Genomic DNA, 18,927 nt, shown 5'->3' with positions numbered 1-18,927 from the left:
CCTCCTGCTCTGGTTTTTAAAAGTTTAAACGGCTCAAGTTGTAGTTTTAGAAGACAAAGGGTGGTGTGGGAGTGGGATGCGGTCCATGTCCGCTTGGGGTGATTAATAGTTATGGTGGAACATTTCCACGCCCGCTGCTTAGTGTTGACAGAAAACAAGCGCCAAACGGTGCCGAGAGAAGGGCGGCTCTTCCGGCCAAGGTTTAGGCTGTACCCAATACCCTGGAAGTCTAAACGATATCATGTAGCTTACCGGGCCACGCTAAATACGTTGTGTGCTTTGTAATAGAAAATGAATTCAAAGTAAATTAGCCTACTGTCCTAGCCCTCTTGTCCTACGTTTTCACGAAAAGTAGACTAGTTGTCATGTTAGTACCTGTTTCTTGCCTCTCTCGGTACTAGGATTCGGGTATGCACTCAGCGTAAACCTATTATTCCCAGCATCACTCAACTGTCTGTATGAAATACGTAAGAGCTGCAGGTTGAATGGAGGGTCCCTCCATTGACTGGAGGGGGTAAAGAACCTGCTCCTTGATCTCACTCATGCACTTCTCTACTCAGATCAGCACTGAGTGACACACACTCTTGGCTATCGGGATGCTCACCTTTACGCAGTGTTCGGACAGGTAACTATGAGACATGTAATTTCCAACAGTAGACTATTGACTGACTCATGAGTGGGTGAGTAAGTAGTTGTGGCTCGTGGACGCGGGGTGATCTATAATGGAGTGGGTGCGATATTAAGTGCCTCTGCTGCCCACTCTGCATACAATAGCCACAGCCATATCGCTTTATGAAACGAAGGGGAGACTATATGTAGTGAGTGATCAATCCACCACTCGCAAAGGTCTTCCTAGAGGGGGAAAAGCCTTCTCTATTTCGCATAGTGCGATTTGTCGCACCACAGCGTCAAACACTTCCCTTGCTCTGCCAGAAACCATATTGAGTAGTTGTAGACTACTAGCCTACATCGGGATTAGCGCTTGCTGTTCACGCTAATTTGCATTGAAGATGCAAGTCTTTGAAACTGAACACACGAGAGAACCCACACTCTTAGGAATCAGAGGCGAGGAGAACGGCGCTGTGAGAGACCTGTCCCATCGACAGATACATTGCAGTGTCATGTAAACCTCTTTTCTCCTTCGAAAGTGATCCGTTTCTTCTCAGGGGCATTGACTGCCTCCATTAATGATTCACCGGCTCAAATAAAAAGGGTTTAAGTTGACGTTGTGTCACGTGTGCTGGGCGCATAATACGGCGCGGCGTTATGGCACGGGGGAGAGAACCGGAGTCCGGGTCTGGCCATACGATGCTGATTACGCGCGTCCCCCCATTTTCTGTGAGTGGAGTCGGGGCTTTGTAGACTTTTGCGGAGGAGAGAAAGAGGGAAAGATAGAACGGGGTTCTGTCTTGGATGGTATTAAACGGCTGTCACGGACGGATATGTTTTTCCACGCGGACAGAGTTAAAGCTTGTGCTTGGGGAGGATGGATTATATTTTGAGGTATTTCCGCCGATTGTTCATTACTGTCGTGAGTTATTGCCACGCGAGGCAGAGGTCAGTAAAAAAAGACTCAGTTGTTTTGCCTGGATGGAAAATTAGGAATGGAATATCTTTAAAAAGTGTGATGACAGTTTGTCACGTTTCTTTTTTAAATGTTCATCAGGCTACATACATGAATGACATGAAACATAACTTCAGCACTAAGATATGTACTTTACTTTGAGAACATATTAGCTTGCCTTCAACTCCACACAATTCCCCATAGTATGGAGTAGCCTAAAAACATTGATGTCTATAGATATCACAACAAAGTAGTATTTTTATTTTCAGTTTTATTTCCACAAAATCAGCATGCTACCATTCCTTTTTTTCTTCAACAAAGCTATTAGCAAATTAGGCAGCCATTGACACAGATGCATCAAATTTGTAGTTGGCCTACATAGCCGTTTGTAAATGAAACCAACCAGTTTATTGTCTATTGGTAAGAAGAAAACAAATAAACTTAGTCAAAATCTGCTATGACGTCCTGCTCATGGTGTAATTTCGTTCCCTATAAATGTGTGGTGTTATACGCAAGGTTTCTATAAAGGATAAATCAAATTGAGGTACATCAAAAGTAAAGAAAAGCTGTGGGGTTGTGCTGCTCCGCCAGGGAAACGAGGATATAATGGAAGACTGAGTGCCATCCAGGACCGCGCGGCCGCGCTGAGGTCATGGCGCTTGCGTGTGATTTATGGGCGCAGGGACTTGGGGCAGCCGTTGCGCGAGAGCTAATGACTATTTGATCCAAGTGGGAAAAAATAGACACAAAAACAGTAAAGCTACAACAGTAGTCTAAGATTCTTCTTGTTTTACTTGTTCGTTTTTTAATTGTATGAGAGGAAATCTGATTGTTGATTTTGAGATGGGTTCTTTCTTCTACAAGCAAAATGTTGGATATTTAAGTGTTTAAGTGTTATTAAACTATAAATATGCCTATGTGTGTGAATGTGGGTAGATATTACGCCTTTCTATAATTATGTTTATATTCCTTGCAACACACATTGGATAACAATATTATATAATATTAACATTTAGCCACAGCAACAACACGTGCACGATATTTTCAAATGATTTAAAATGCAACGTCTCTATTATCCAAATGTTGTCAATTTGCTGGATTTATTTGGAATGTTAATGAGGTGTATTTTTACATATTAATTAGTCTAACCCTAACACAGTGGATTGCATGAATTGATGGGTTGTAACTTAACGTTGTCATAACTCGCTTCTACTCATATGGTAGCAGGCTAATGTAGCACAAAAAATTTTCATATCTATATGTATATGAACTCCCCATTTCAGCGTTTGATAGAATTTTGGATCTTCAGGATTTATTTAGGAAACAGTTTGGCGTAACGTAACGTTCATTAACATTTTTTTTTCAGAAATCTACCAAAATAAATCCCTACCATACTACTGTGTTCAGGAGACTCGGTAAGTCCACATTATTTATATACGTCCTTATTAAATTCTTATAAGTAGCACACACGCATGTTGGCTACTCCAACATACTCACGCACCGGCGTTTACACACACACATCCATAGTTTCTACACTTCACAGTTTGTAGTGGTGATATGAAATGCCCGAGAGGAATAATTCGTTATCTTCGGTATATGTATTGTGCTGTAATTTGTCACTATAAAAACGAAACGGAGAATCGCTGTTTTGGGGACGGGACCTTGCTCCATTCAAAACTAAATAATGATGTTAAAAACCATCTGCCTCGGCGTAGGCTTTAAACTACACTTGCTATAAAGTTATCAAAATTGTAGGCCTACTCACAGCATTGTTTATTATTTGTGTTCGTTCTTCTGGTATTAACATCAACCAGCTACGTTCCCTCTGTCCATGACATCTAACCCTATACCTAGAGACGGAATTAAAGCAAAATCACGACTCAGCATTTCCTAAAAACACAAAGGAGTAAATAATTATACCAAGTCACTAATCTGCTTTGAAAAAAAGGCAACGTTTGCACAAAAAAATCCTCACGCGTGAATTTTTGTCCCACTCACCCTCCCACGACTTCCATGTTCTACCTTTTTATTGTGTTGCTGAATCAGTCCTTATATCCAACCATCCTGCGGCCTCAGACGGCAAGAGAAGCAGTGCTCTGGACGCCTTTACTGCATAGAGATGCGAGAGGACATACATTTTTGCTTTGGCTGCAAACGACACACTTCGCTTAGGGATTCCCCCTTGGTCTCGGTATCTCTCTCCCCCTGCTCATCTACTCTCCTTCCTCTGTTTTCCCTTTTGTAGGTGTACCTTCTGTCAATGTTTCTCACGATGTGGGTCTTTCCCTTGGTTCATCCCAGTCAAGGCTTTAATCCGCGGCATCTCCAGTTCATAAAAGCACATTTTATTTATTTTCAAACCATTCGTATTATATTTTATATTTTTTGAATTTTGTTAACACCCAAAATTCCCAGCTCCGTTTCACAATGATAGTATTGATGTGCTAAACACAATGCAAAAATGTTGGTTAATGATTAAGTTGGAGATGGACGCCCTTTATGGCTCTTATAGTAATGGTAATGTGCGGTTATCATCTACTCTGCTTTACCCGGGTAATATCTCAACTTATCATGTGGTCATTATTCGAGTCTCTGTTTATTAAATAACACCTAATGTCATAAAACAAAAACCGGATACGGGGTGTTTATGTTTTTTGTAAAAACATAGACTACTTCTTTATCAAGTGGGGGAGGAGAGACAAGATTTGAAGTGGCTTTCTGTGTCCAAGGCGCTAGTTCATTTGCATAATTGTTCTTGTCTATGGTGACGCTATGTTTCGGGGGAGTTCACTGGTCTGGTGATGTCTGCACGAACACATAGTCCAGCATAGCCCTAGCTAGGTTTAATTTTGGTATGAGGCATGGGCACTGCTCTTGCATGTGATAAGTTCAACCGTGAGGGCAGATAGCGCTTATCTGGGCGACCCGAGTGCTCACGCCTGCTTTCGTAATCTCGGTATACCTATCCACGTCCAACAGAAAAAGGATTTCGTTTCTTCTGTACACAGAACACTTCGCCTCTTCGCTTTTTCAGTTTGGCTGATGAGTCTTGTAAGTGCTAGGCGTAGTCGGTTGTTGCTGCTTCTACCCTTGCTCGCTTTGCCTAAACTTTTTCTCTGGACTACTGTTTTGATCGATTTCGTCGCTGAATGAGAAAATATTGCGTTGTGGTCTGCATTCGTCGTCAGAGGATACGGTAAGCAGGCCAGAAATAGTCTCTCTCTCAGTTGTAAATGAAGGAGTTTGTGTCGCGCGGTGATTTATCACCATATGACTTACATCTCGGTTCAGGAAGAGTTCACACAGGCAGCCAGATTTCTCTCTCGCCCGGAGCAGGGACTGAGCATTCGAAGGCTCGAGTCTGTCTTCTCTCTGTTTTCTCTTTACTGCCGTGTCTTCCTTTTTTCTTTTTTTCAACCAGACTATTTACTTTGGAAATGCATCAAAAGCTTTCTGATATGTTTTCCAGAGTAATGCTTTAAGAGCTGATGTGGTGATAGGATGTTGTATTAATTTTTAGTCTGGGGTGTGTTGGAGGCTAAATTTGTTTTTGTTTTTTAAAATGTTTTGCTTATCGTGGTGCATGATGGTTCAACGTGCCGTAGGCCTAGTTAAAGTTAGCTAAAATCTTCTATTTATTATAAACGCAAATTAAGATTTTTGTATTATTGTTGACGTAATTGGTTTATTAGTATCACTGTTATTAATATTATTCATTGTTGTATGTTGTAGTAATAGAATATAAGGCCTTGTATATTTTCTTTGAGTCACAAAGTTCTTCGAAACCCAACTTCAGAAATTTATTTAGATTAACAATATTTTGGACTGTCATAACCAGGCAATAAAATGCTTGTTTTCATACACAACAGACTACATGTCTCATATTCCTTTAGGGGGCTACCGTTAGATTAACTTGTTTGTTTTTCTTAATACTGCTGTATCGAATTACATTTTTTATCTGTGCTTTTTTGGATTACACACAAAATGTGTTTTGTGTGACAGGGTGAACTTTGAGAGGCTGTGATAACAACCTTAACGTTTTCTTCCGTATCCAATGCTTCACAAATGTGGACCACTCTAACGAAATACTATTACATTTTTTGTACCCGTTTGCCCAGAATATATCTCGAATAATTTACCAAGCCAATCAACAGAATCGTTTTTAATAGCTTCTAATTTTATCTGTATAAACGACTAACATAAGTTTGATATCCCTTCTCATTGGATCCACAATGGCTACCTTACTTTGAGTAGGTTAGTAGTACGCCTATAGTTAAAGGCTACATCCCAGATCTCTTTTGCCCTGAATATCAAACAAAACACCGGTATTTCACCGGGCCGATGTCTGCAGTGCGCCGTCTCGGCCTAGTGACCCCCATACATCACTGGGATGGGCGCCCAGGCCGACAGCACCGACATGAACCATTATTATGGGCCTGCGAGGGAAGTTCACGTCTTGGTCGTGGAGATGCGCGGATGCCCACCCGCACCCTGTTTTTCAGGTTTTTTCCTGGCCCTTTCATCCATCTCAGTTCCTCAAACACATGCAGCAAAAAACTGGGGAATGTGATTGTTTATGCTTTTAGCCAGGTGTCTTGGCTGGGTTAGGCTAAAGCACAACGCGTTGAGAAGGAGCCTGCTCCGCGAAGAGAAATTTACTTTTAAGACATTAACAACCTGGAAAAATATAGGCATATTCCGTACCGAAGCTATTGTAGATTTGAGGAGCAATTTTCCCCTTAATGATAATAATAATAATGATAATAATGATAATAATCATAATAATGATAATAATGATAATAATGATAATAATGATAATAATGATAATAATAATAATAATAATGATAATAATAATAATACATGTACTATAATGAAGCTTAATTAAAACCTAAGAACACATAGGCCTATCTTTAGGCCAAGTTCACAAAAAGGCCTGTTATTCAGTGTTGGTTTTTTATTTTGTTTTGGCATAAATATTACTATGACACAGTTAATAATTATGTTTTTATACTCGTTGGCTTATTTATGTTGATGCAGTTGGCATAAGTGCAGATGGTGATATGAGGTTTGTGCATGACTTTGTGCGGTGTGTTGTTAACCATAAGGTAAACGGTAATAGCCAAAGAACTGTTGCCCCTATTTTGCCTCCATAGTCTCCGGTGTCAGCCCTGTATTGAAAAGTAAGATGGATCGCCACCATTTCTTCTCCTCACCGTGCTTCTTGTAACCCTAGGTTCACCCAAGGAGGCCATTGGCGAAGAGGCGTCACGTGACCAAGGGCCAATGTTATTCTACAAGGGTGTCAAGACCCTGTCAGTTTTTGAAATAAATATTGGGAAACGGCGAGATGCAAAAGGCAACCTACTACGACAGCTCTGCAATTTACAGTGGCTACCCGTATCAAAGCGCAAATGGCTTCAGTTATGATGCCAATCAGGTCCAATATCCCCGAGCCTCTCATGTGGAAAGTGAGTACCATCGACCCGCCTGCTCCTTGCAGTCCCCAGACGGCTCGGTCTCCATGCAGAAGCCGGGGGAGATGGCGGAGAGCTGCGATAGGAGCACTGCCATCCAGGCGGCGCAGCCACCCGTCCTCACCGAAAACAATCAACCGCAGGTGTCGGTGTCTGTCCCGCAACCCCCTTCCCAGTCCCCTGGCTCTCTCAACCAGAACACGAGCAACGGCCCCAGTCAACCCAACTCAAAGAGTTCTGTGCATGGCTCGCCGACCTCCACCACCCGCAAGAACATATTCCCATGGATGAAGGAGTCCCGTCAGAACCAGAAGCCTAAAAACAGTAGCTCCAGCTCAGGTATATGACCTACCTATAGACCTCCACTTGAAAAACCTGATAAAATAAACATAAATATTCGTACTTAAATACGTAGTTATGTAATCCATTACTGATACATAACACTAAACAGTTAACTACATGCCCCCGAGTTTACCGATATATTTTCCTTAGAGGAAACGACCGACGTTAAAGTTAGGCCCACAGAAAATGCACATATATGTACATTCTGAAATATTTCCTTAAACAAAGTATAATTTAACCATTATGATGCATGCCTGATGATCTTTTATGCATACTTATTCCATTTGGATAATCTTTAGTATCTATCCTGTTTTAGCAGGTCTATTATTCACACCGTCTTTTTTTATCAGTAGGCTTCTCCCCACAATTATGCATTCCATTTGCAGATGAGTTATTTTCCATCGTTACCTCGTTGTGTTTTTAGTATTATGAAACGAACCTTATTATCTTTTATAAAGTAGCCCTGTTTTCCTCTTGGCTTTGCTCCGCCATTTGTTGTCCGTATGCTCTAGCGTTGACATGTTGCTTGAATAAACATCACATATTGACCCTGATCACACAACCGCTTCGTGTAGGACAAGAAACAAACACGCTAAACAGTTGTTCCAATTTACTTGTTTTGATTAGAGGCGAGATCCAAGAGCTCGGAGTTGTTTACCAAAGATGTAACCCAAAGTTCAAAGATTATTACATTCCCATAGCCTTACCAAATCATATTGTCTCCTTAGGCCAGTAGGCCTATTTATGTCCAACTTTTGGGAATATATTTGGTGAGAAAAGAAAGAATGGGATCCAAAAGGCATCCAGAAGTCATCCAGAAGGTCTACTGAATAACATTTATCACGATTATGTCCATACCAAGGCCAAAGGGACTGTTTCATACATTAGCCTAAATATTACGATAAAAATCGTTTATTACTGCCGTTTGACGAATTTTATGCACATACAATGTTAAGCCTTTTTATTTTGAAAATTAAGATTGCATGGAGAATAGCATGGGTATAGCATTTTTCGTGTAGCTGTAAGAATGAATATAGCATAGTTTCTGAAACTGAGATGGTGAAAATAGTTCTTCCCCCATTTATTAAAAAAGGTAACTTGTAACATTATGTCATGCTGCATTCCTCTCGCCCAGCGTCTGGCTGACTCTACAGTAGCTAGTAGTGAAACTTATTAGGTGTTGGCAGTCTGCCACAAACGGTAACTAGACCAACACCTTCCTGTGCAGCGGCTGAGCCCTTGCCATTTAGCAAGGTGAGACTCGTAAAAGGCATGGCGAACAGAGTATCCACCCTATACTGAACACATACCACTCTTTCCCCGAATGAGAACCATTTATGGTTCCCGGGAGAACCATTTTGGTTCCAAATATAACCATTTTGGGTTCCACGTGGAATCCTCTGTGAAAAGGGTTAAATGTGGAACCAAAAATGTTTCTCGGATGGGGACATCTCATCGCATTTCATTCTATTGCTTGTATGCTCAAATGTGTTATTACCTGTCGAGATTCTTAAAAAAACATGAAATATTAGAATAATCTATGTAGACTATATCCATTTGAATGAGCCTTAGCATTCAACCCTACCTAATCTTTCGTTATCATAGACCTTCATACACTTTTATTTACGCCACCCAGCCTACAATTCACCTTCATCTTTAGTTTCTTTAAGTCTAGACCGATACACCGATAAATGTCACAGCAAAAACACAAAACGATCCAAATCTGTTGGGCTTTTGGATACTTGCTTGTCAGCCTCACCCTAACTGATATGTCTAATGACATTAGTCTCGTCCCAGTCTCGTTGGAGTCCTATCTGATTTATCTGCATTTGTAAACTTCTGAATTATATGTGCATTTTTACGTTAATGTGGAGAAACTTGTGAAATCAGCTATATCTATCTTGTCACTGTAGGTCTTGTTCTTGTGTTTGCTGCTGTGGTTGGTTACTGATTGACGGTCTTCCTTTTCCTCTTCCGCGCAGTTGAGAGTTGCCCTGGAGACAAGAGTCCTCCGGGAGGGTCAGCAGCGTCGAAGAGAGCCCGGACGGCTTATACAAGCGCACAACTGGTGGAACTAGAGAAAGAGTTCCACTTTAACCGCTATCTCTGCAGACCCCGCAGGGTCGAGATGGCTAACCTGCTCAACCTCACAGAGAGGCAGATTAAGATCTGGTTCCAGAACCGCAGGATGAAGTATAAAAAGGATCAGAAAGGGTGTGGCATGATGCCGTCTCCCGGGGGACAGTCCCCTCGGAGCCCTCTCGGTCCATCCCCCGGTGGTGGTGGTGGAGGATACCTCAACTCTATGCATTCTCTGGTTAATAGTGTCTCTTATGAGTCCCAATCGCCAACGTCTTACAATAAGCCCCCTCATAATGCATATGGTATGCCCACGTCATATCCCACTTCCTTGAACAGCTCCCTAAACAACTGCCCGCCCTCTCAAAAGAGGTATCCCGGGACTGGCGGTTCGGCCACGCCCGAGTATGACGCGCATCCTCTCCATAGCAATGGCAGCTATGGGACTCACTTACAGCAGGGCAGCCCTGTGTATGTAGGTGGAAATTATATAGATTCAATGCCCAACAATGGGGCCTCCATTTTCGGCCTGACTCACCTCTCGCACCCGCCGTCCGCAAACATGGACTACAATGGAGCAATCACTATGGGCAGTAGTCGCCATCACGGAGTGTGTGATCCGAATCCGACGTATACAGACCTTACGCCGCATTACTCTCAGGGAAGAATTCAGGAAGCGCCCAAACTGACGCATCTGTAGCCGGGATGCAGCCCGGATCACTCCGCCCTATTGTCTTACCTACAGAACCACCACCGCTTTGTTTCTTCTTTTCTTCAGTAGCCTTTTCACCTTCTCTTATTTTACGTTTGTTATTTGATATGGTTTAATGTGTGAAGTAGCATAGGAAAGTAGACTAATTCCTCTTGCTTGAAATGTCTCTATTCTCTATAGTGTTATTGTTCCACACAGTCATATTATCCGAGACGACACGCGCGGGGGCACATCCACAGACCTATTTTATCTTCAACTTGTTTCTTACAAAAATCAAACAGGGTTTATGAACAAATTTAATAGTATTCTTTTAATGTGAATTTGTTCGTTTTTTATTTATCTGCATTTGAATAATGTTTTGCATTTTGTTGCACTTGTGGAAGGATCCTTATAGGAACTGTGAGCAGGGTTTTTTGAGATACAAGCTTTAAACAAGTAGGGTCTGGATATCCAGCCAAAGACCTAACCAGCTTGTGTTGTGTTGGACTTTCAAAATGTTATTTATTTTGTTCTGACGTAATATGGAGTTATTTAGTATTATTTGACCCCGCCCCCTCATGTGCTCTTTGTATGTGGCAAGGAAGATTATTGGAACCACGCCATCTCTAGTTTTACTCCTTACCTGTAGACCGCAGACAGAAGACTTACAGGTCACTCTGCAACTCACACACTGATATGTTGCTGTTTTTTCTTCCTGGTTTTTATTTTTATTTCTTTACGAATGTCAACAAGCAATCATGCAATAATTTTGAAAGGAAGGATAGACATTATAGACGTTACTTTATTGAGAAGTCCAGATATCACCAAGTTTCTGTTTCAGTGTCATACATTCCATGCTGCTCCAGTTCGAACAAATAAATAAATGAGTTTAAATATAAATGTATCTTTCAAACGTCATTTGGAGGGTCTTTAAACATCGAACACAGTGGCACAAACTACAAACTGCATGAACACATGACAGATACGGTCGACATGTAAGTCAATAATAATAGTGACAATAATAATAATAAGCTCGTTTTATTACACACATTATTTGTGAGAACTGGTACACAACATTTTTGTAAAATCCCGTTTTCTCCAAAACAGTTAATACATGTAATAATATGTGAAGGACTGTGTTATTTAATAGTGACAATTAATCACGAAAACATTTTAAATGTGACTTGTATTGTCTGCTTCGTAACTCGTGGGCCCATCGGAACCTCTGGTGGTGGCCTTGTTCCGGTGCCTCATTCACGTTTGCATATCCATAATAATAAAAATGTCAGGATGAGCTTCTGCAGAATCTGTTAAGATAAAACAGGTTAAATGAGAAATCGTTTGTGGGAAGAAAGTTTGCTGATGACTATATTCAGTTACTCAGTATTAAGCCCCATGTTTCAAAATGATTACGGCACTGTAGGATTAACACCATCGCCTATTTAGGTATCTATTACAGTTATTAACAAATGTAAATTTTGCTAAAAGTAATATGATGTAATGCAAAAAACATTTATTAATTATGTAAATATAATAAGCTATATCTAATGCAGCTAAATAAGTCTATGTGGAACGGGATTTGCTGCACACAATTTAAATTATAGCAGTAAATTTGAATTTAGTGTGCAATGGTATATAATACTTACAAAGATTATAGCGTGTGTATTTCTTAAACTATTTATTTGGGAAAGTTTATTTCAACTGTTTCCTTTGTTGTGGCATGCCAACATTCAATTGACTCGAAAAGAAACCCGTCTATCATACAACAGTTATTTTCTATTGAATTATGTTGATTACATTTAAGTTCTTATTTTCTAATAATTTCAAATTAGTATATTGATGAAATATAGGTCAACATAAGCCAAAACAATACAACATCTAATGCCATGGGCTACATATTGTGCAATCACTATAATTCCCAAATAATCAGAGACCAAATTAGTAAATTAATAGGAATCCCCTTAAAGCCATTTTAGAATAGTCTACTCGAATTTGTTTTATTTAAAAAAGGGAAGATATGTCAAGCACTCTATGATCCTGACATATGGCTCATATGGCTAGCAAGGGAACATAGAACAATTGAAATATGGTCTGTCAGCATACACTGAGCCCGTTTGGATCCAAAACACACACACACACACACACATTATCTGTCTCACGTAAACACACACACACTGAAACACACATACAGCATTGATTTGACCCATATGTAGGAGATTTTTACGCAGTGTAAATAGGTTTTCGAGTTAAAATAAGGAATTGCCATTCAATGTATTTCCCTTTATAGGAAAGGGGTCTTAAATCATTCTGCCCAGAATCCCCTTGTAAAAAGTGTGTGGGTCTGCGTATGGTTCACAGAAAGCCGCCACCCACTCCTTGCTTCGCACACAAAGCTTAGCCTATGCGTAATTCCAAAAAGCCTTCGGTCTCCTTTGCAGTCCTGTTCTTTTCCACATCCTTTCCCCACTAACGGCAAACCCACGCTATAATTCCAACAAAAAAAATCATTTTTGTAAATACGTAGACGTATTTTCTTTTTTATGCTGAAAAAATGCAATGGAGATTTTAGTTTAGCCTACTCACCGTTATGTGCATTATCGCAGGTCTACACATTTTTCCTTGTATTTTTTATGTCTTAAAACATCCCTTAACGAGAGAAAAAATGACTGTGAACAGAAACGCGTTCTAATCTGAGTGGCCAGTGTTTCAAGCCGCTTCCTGGCTGCATTTGATCCGGGGGAGAGTTAGAAGCCTTAAATGTGTTCTGAGGGCACGGAGCTGTCAGACCTTTTGGCGAGTAAGATTGATCGCGCGCAGGCTTCCAGGATTCTTTGTTTGGTATATAAGCAATAATCTAAGCGAGGCCTACCACTTCTTTTCTTTCTCTCTCCCACTCTAACATTTTCCTTTCCTGCAGAATACAACATACTATAGGTACAATTGGCTGAAAAACATCCAAAATGTGGCCTTCACAGATAATACTGGTACCTAACTTAACTGTGGGAGTTTACAGACGTTTTCTTCTAAATAATTTCTGTTCAATGTACTCAGTAAATGTATTGTAAATACTACTCCAATGGTTGGGATTTATTTTCGACTGTGCACCAATATGTTCCATAAATGAGTGAAAATAAGGTTTACATTTAAAGATAATAATTTTCTACATTCATTTCCATGTCCACCACCCCAACAGCTCTGCTGTGACACCCGTTATCCGCAGAAACTCAGAAGTATGCCTGAAGATCAGATTGGATTTTTTTTCCTAAACTTTTTTTGTTGGTTCATATCGACCAACCTTACTTAAGTATAACTGGGAATAATTTACAATGCTAAATACTACACAGAGGTGTATTCAAAAATCTGTCAAGATAAATGTTGTGCACATAATTGTATCAAATTAATTTAATAATTTACATTAATTGGATATGCTGTATGTATGTGTACACATGCCCAATCTGTATATGGGCATGTAATACGTGTATTGCATTGTGGGTGTAGCCCATGCCTCTATATGTTTGTATAAGACTTTATATCCCAAATGTGTCCATGGACAGACTTGCCCCATCTGTTCTTGCGCTGAACATTAAGGGCTCCACACAGTCAATCTCACATTGCAGTATTTATTGCAGTATATATAACTGGATCCCTTCATACTGAACACATAGTAATGTTTACGCCCTGTCGTAATTTATGTATTATTTATAGACAATGTGCATCCCCTGTCCAAACATGTTTCATATTTATGTGAAAACCTACCTGTCAGAACGTTTGCCCTACAGTACGTCTTTATATAGTCCCATGACCAGTCTGTGAGTTCATTTGACCAGTGAAAAAATAGCTAAACACTGTAATGGAATCTGATTGAATTCAGCCCTAGCTCATTTCTTCATGGTCAAATAAATGTACAGGTATAGTTTCATTTTTAGCAATTAGAAGTATGATGGCATTGGGTGAATAGATTATTGTAAATAAATTGTGTAGGCTAAATATTGCTATCGCGGGTTTGAAAGAATCCAAGCCCTTATGAACCACACAGTCTAAATTGTATGGTTAGCTCTACCGCGTTGAAACACATTACATTGTTGGGGTTAGTTGCTGTCAGGAGCTCTCAGTATCAGTTTTGGGGTATTTTTTTTTCATGACAGAACTCTATATGAATGGCTAACTTCGCTAATGACAGCAGGCATAGCGTGTAGCTACTGGTGAGAGTTGTGCAGCGCGGGGGCGTTCTCTCCTGACACACTCCAACAATACGAAAAAATAGGAGTGCGCGGGCCTGTGCAGTGTGTAGCTAGCTACTTCCCTTTCACACAGCGCGCAGGCGGCCATTCTAAAAATCACATTTATTGCGTAGTGGAGTTGACTGGAGACTATGGAACGTTAAACTGGAGCAAGAAAAAGGTGTAAATAAAAGCAGTCGTCGATAAAGAGACAAGGCGATCTTCACAAGAGTTTTGGATCAATCACGCAGACAGTGACTTCTTTTGTTAAAATCCCAAATTGTCATTGGGCAGAAAGTAATCATGTGACAGGCCGTTCGTTCCAATTTCAACCTTGTCTCCATGAATTCAATAGTTTAATAGTAGCTCGGTCCCCATACGACCGTAATCAGTGAATTACAAAAAAAAGCCACCACCAGAGGATTTTTAAAATAATTTTTCCTCTCTCTCTTTCTCATTGAGCCTCGACATTTATAAAAATACGCACAGCAAACTTCCCTCGGCTCTCAGCGAGCGGAGATGAATTACGAATTCGAGCGAGAGAGTGGTTTTATCAATAGTCAGCCGTCGCTTGCTGAGTGTCTGACATCTTTCCCCCCTGTCAGTGATTCATTTCAAAGTTCATCAATCAAGAGCTCGACGCTTTCACACTCGACACTGATTCCTCCTCCTTTTGAGCAGACCATTCCTAGCCTCAACCCGGGCAGCCACCCGAGGCAAAGCCGGCCCAGACACAGCCCGGATGGATGCAGCCCGCTGCCTACCGCCTCTCTACCCCCGGAATACCCCTGGATGAGGGAGAAGAAAGCCTCCAAGAAGAATCTCCTGCCGACTTCTGCCGCGACTTCCATAACGAGTGGAACCATATGCTTCTCCCCGAAAGGTGGGTGGGTTATGGGTTAATTTATAGTACAATATGTTTATGAAGAATGCACTTTCTAAGCACCTGCAGGAGTGTTGACTAACAAAGTTCCAGAGGTAATTCTAAATGTATATCTGCACGATAATGCATTGGATTCCCCTTGTTGTTAATACATTATTTTTAAAAGTTTGGGCAAAGTTAAATAATGTAAAATTATTTATTTCATTTCCACGCTGCCCTTCCTTACTGAGCAGTGCCAGAGTTTTGATGTGTGACAGTAATGAAGAGTGATGTAGTTGTGTTGCTGTGCCGGGCAGCTGGCACATTCATCAGCAGCCTACACAAGCCTGGACCACAATTCCTCTCACTCCTTCTCTGTTGTAGGCCTAGGGGAGATTAGTTACATATATGGTGCACTATAAACAAGACTCAGTCTAATACTATGCTTTTATTTATAAATATCCATACCGCAAGACTTTTTATGAGCGGCCATTTTGCTGCAGTAACCACTGTTGAATAGGTTATTGTCCGGTGGATTGTGCCTATGCTAGGGTAATATGTGAACCATCAAATAACAGTGGCTCATGTTTTAATGCTTGTTAACCTAGTTTGTTCATGTGCTATTATTCCAGGGTCGCCAGAGATTCTAGAGAGTGGAGGAGGTGGCTCCCGGCGGTTGAGGACGGCATACACCAACACGCAGCTCCTGGAGCTGGAGAAGGAGTTCCACTTCAACAAGTATCTGTGCCGACCGAGGAGGGTGGAGATAGCCGCCCTGCTGGATCTCACCGAGCGGCAGGTCAAAGTGTGGTTCCAGAACCGACGGATGAAGCACAAACGGCAGAACCAGTGCAAGGAAAATCATAATGGCGAGGGGAAAGGGCCTAGGGCTGAAGACGGGACGGTGAGTGACGAGGAGGAGGAGGAGGAGGAGGGATCGGTGTTCGAAGAGAGCCTCAATACAGTGACCGGGGCCCTTACGGAGAGAGAAACCTACTCCTTTCAGCAGAACTCACTGATTTCTTCCCAGCAACTCCAGAATGTTGGACCACACAATGGCGAGGCCCAAACCTATACTGTTTCGCCACTAAGCGGCAATGACAAAAATTTAAAACATTTCTCCAACCCGTCACCCACTGTTCCAGCCTGCGTGTCAACAATAGGCCCAGGCTCTGCATCTGGCCCGGACAATGGCGGTAGTCCCTCGGCCCTGGACGTTTCAATACACGATTTTCAAGTATTCTCCTCGGATTCTTGCTTTCACATCTCTGATGCTGTTTCGCCCAGTTTGTCAGAATCCCTGGACAGCCCCGTGGACAATCTGGACATATCTACGGACAGCTTTTACTTTTTCTCGGAGTCCCTAACTACAATTGACTTGCAGCATCTGAGCTACTGAGTCAATCAAAAAAGAACAAAACTTTCAATCCGGAACATTAAAAAGAAAAAAATGTATTTACTATGAAGTTAATTTTGATGGTGTTTCATAGGATCGGCTCATGTTCTTTTTATTGAATATTTGATTAGCCGATTAATTCAAGGTAAGAATATACAATTGTGGCCTGCAGTTACAAAAACACATGATTTCTTAAAATGCAATATTATGGGTAGGCTATGTGAGAATGTGCACAATGAATTCTGATCATTTTATTTTTGTATAGCTTACAGTACCATGGATATTTTTGTTAGAATAAATCTGACTTTCAATAAGGAACTTGGCAGATTGTGTTCAATTATTTTTATGCAAACCTTTTTATGTCGTGCATTTATTATCAAATATGTTTTGCACCCCCCCCCCCTCCACAAAGAAAATGGTGAGGAGAAATGACTAACTGTTTCATTGTTTATGAGCTAATTTTGAATTTTTGAAAGCATTCCAAATTAGCCTTATCTCTTAGGCTAGTGTGTGGATTATATTTTATTGTAAGTGTTTAATTATAATTTTTTGAAGCATTACGCAAAATCACATTAATGCATCAATTTAATTGCGATTTCATGCTGTTTATGTACATAAAAATGAGCATTTTCAATTATTTAAATAGTATTAATATTAGAAAATTTTGTAAATATTATTGAAACTCATTTTCTTAGTAAAATATATTGTTAACAATTTTTCATAAAAACTAATTGCATAGTGTTTATCGTCCAATTATATGCAGAGCTGAGGCGATTATATAGTAAATTCAATTGGGCTACAAGTATTTGGAAGGAATTACATTTTTACTAGTCAGTGCAATTGTAAACATGCTAGCCTAGCAATAGCATGGCTCCCTGTTGTGTTAGCTCGCAGCGCAGTGTGTGGAAGTAAAGGCGCCGGACATTTTTTCTTTTACGAGCACATAAATCAAACACGCTCATGAATGAGAATGGCATCAAAGAGACCAAATGTGACGCCTAATGCACGAACAAAATAATTTTAACGTTTTCTGATCGGATTCGAAATCGAGGCCAAAAACAAAAAAAGAGAAATAGTAGAAACTTTGTAGGCGTTTGGTAATATTTTTCTTTTATGGCTGTTCAAACAGCGCAAGGGCTCTCCAAGCGTGCAGAGCAGCAGGGAGAAGCATTGTTTTTCCCTCTTGTACTCTAAGTAGCCTAATTCAAAACAGGCTGCTGCCAATAGAATTCGCCTAGTAGTCAATGCAAGCGTTTTATTTTAATAAAAAGTATTTATAATTTCAATTTTTAAAGCATAATTATGGAATTGTGTAGCCTACATATGCCAACAAATGCATTTAATTGCATTTAAAAATTCATAGAAATAGGGCAAAATGGCATTCAGCTAGGCCTATTAAGCCTCTGTGTGAGTAGAAATATATACACATCCACAAAAGCAGTCAATAATAATTTTAGGTGCAAGATTAACTATATTTTCTGTCTGATCTTTAATTATGTCTTTGGAGGTATACCTTTAAGGTCGACTGGCCATCTGGCATTTGGGTGAATAGCAAATAAGTTTGTCCACTTTAAGCACATTCTATTGCTCAAAAATATCCTAATTTGTATGATAACGGGGCCGTCAGTGCCTTAAGGGAGTGTGTGTGTGTGTGGGGGGGGGGGGGGGGGGGCGTGGCGTGGTTTTAGAAATGCCAGGGCCGATTTCTGGTCCCAGTCTGCCCCAGTAACGCCGTTCACAAATGTCAAGAGAAAAGCTGCTACACAACTCAGGTCCAGCTTGGGGCTTCCTTTCCATACGCTGTTAACGAGATTAGTCCGAAACAATGCACCATTTCTATTTTCCCTCTTTTCCCACTTCTTGTTCGCACAATGCGCTTTCTGGAACGTCCACCGGCTGGCAAAGAGATTCAATACTGGGCCTACGCACTGCTGTAGAGAAAGAGACAAGGAAGAAAGAGAAAGGAAGTGTAAAGAGCATGATCCTTTCTTACATTTGTAAGCAGTTTTGCAGGGTCCACTTTTATCTTGAATTCAGGAGTAGGACCTTTTTTCATTTATATGACGGGTACTGATTTTGAAGTTTAACACGAACTAAGCGGCGTGGGGAGAATACGGTTAAGGAAAGCATGTGAAAGTTTCATAGAGGTTGTGGTTAGAATAACCGCCACATAAATGCTCTACCATCCAGTAGGGGCGCAAGCCGTTAACCCTTTGACCAGCAGCCCCCAGAATTTTTCCTTCAGGGTGGCCAGATGGGGCCACTGAAAATCTTGGGGTAGCACACCAAAACTAAAAGC

The 18,927-nt window shown here is 40.8% G+C and overlaps 2 protein-coding genes across 2 annotated transcripts; both read left to right on the top strand.

Annotated features, from left to right (window-relative positions):
• Window positions 1-6,894: 6,894 nt before the first annotated feature.
• Window positions 6,895-11,050, top strand: hoxa3a (homeobox A3a). Its single transcript, XM_020050229.3, has 2 exons — window positions 6,895-7,377; window positions 9,363-11,050. Exons 1-2 carry the CDS (start codon window positions 6,912-6,914, stop codon window positions 10,157-10,159), a joined length of 1,263 nt encoding a protein of 420 aa, XP_019905788.1. The 5' UTR covers window positions 6,895-6,911; the 3' UTR covers window positions 10,160-11,050.
• Window positions 11,051-13,723: 2,673 nt separating this feature from the next.
• Window positions 13,724-16,940, top strand: LOC105023655 (homeobox protein Hox-A2a). Its single transcript, XM_010893032.5, has 2 exons — window positions 13,724-15,253; window positions 15,865-16,940. The coding sequence occupies exons 1-2, from the start codon at window positions 14,890-14,892 to the stop codon at window positions 16,629-16,631; spliced, it is 1,131 nt and encodes a 376-aa protein (XP_010891334.1). The 5' UTR covers window positions 13,724-14,889; the 3' UTR covers window positions 16,632-16,940.
• The last annotated feature ends 1,987 nt before the right edge of the window (window positions 16,941-18,927 follow it).

Source organism: Esox lucius, chromosome 10, assembly GCF_011004845.1.
Source record: "Esox lucius isolate fEsoLuc1 chromosome 10, fEsoLuc1.pri, whole genome shotgun sequence".
Lineage (NCBI taxonomy): Eukaryota > Metazoa > Chordata > Actinopteri > Esociformes > Esocidae > Esox > Esox lucius.
This window is presented reverse-complemented; position numbering and strand designations above follow the sequence as displayed.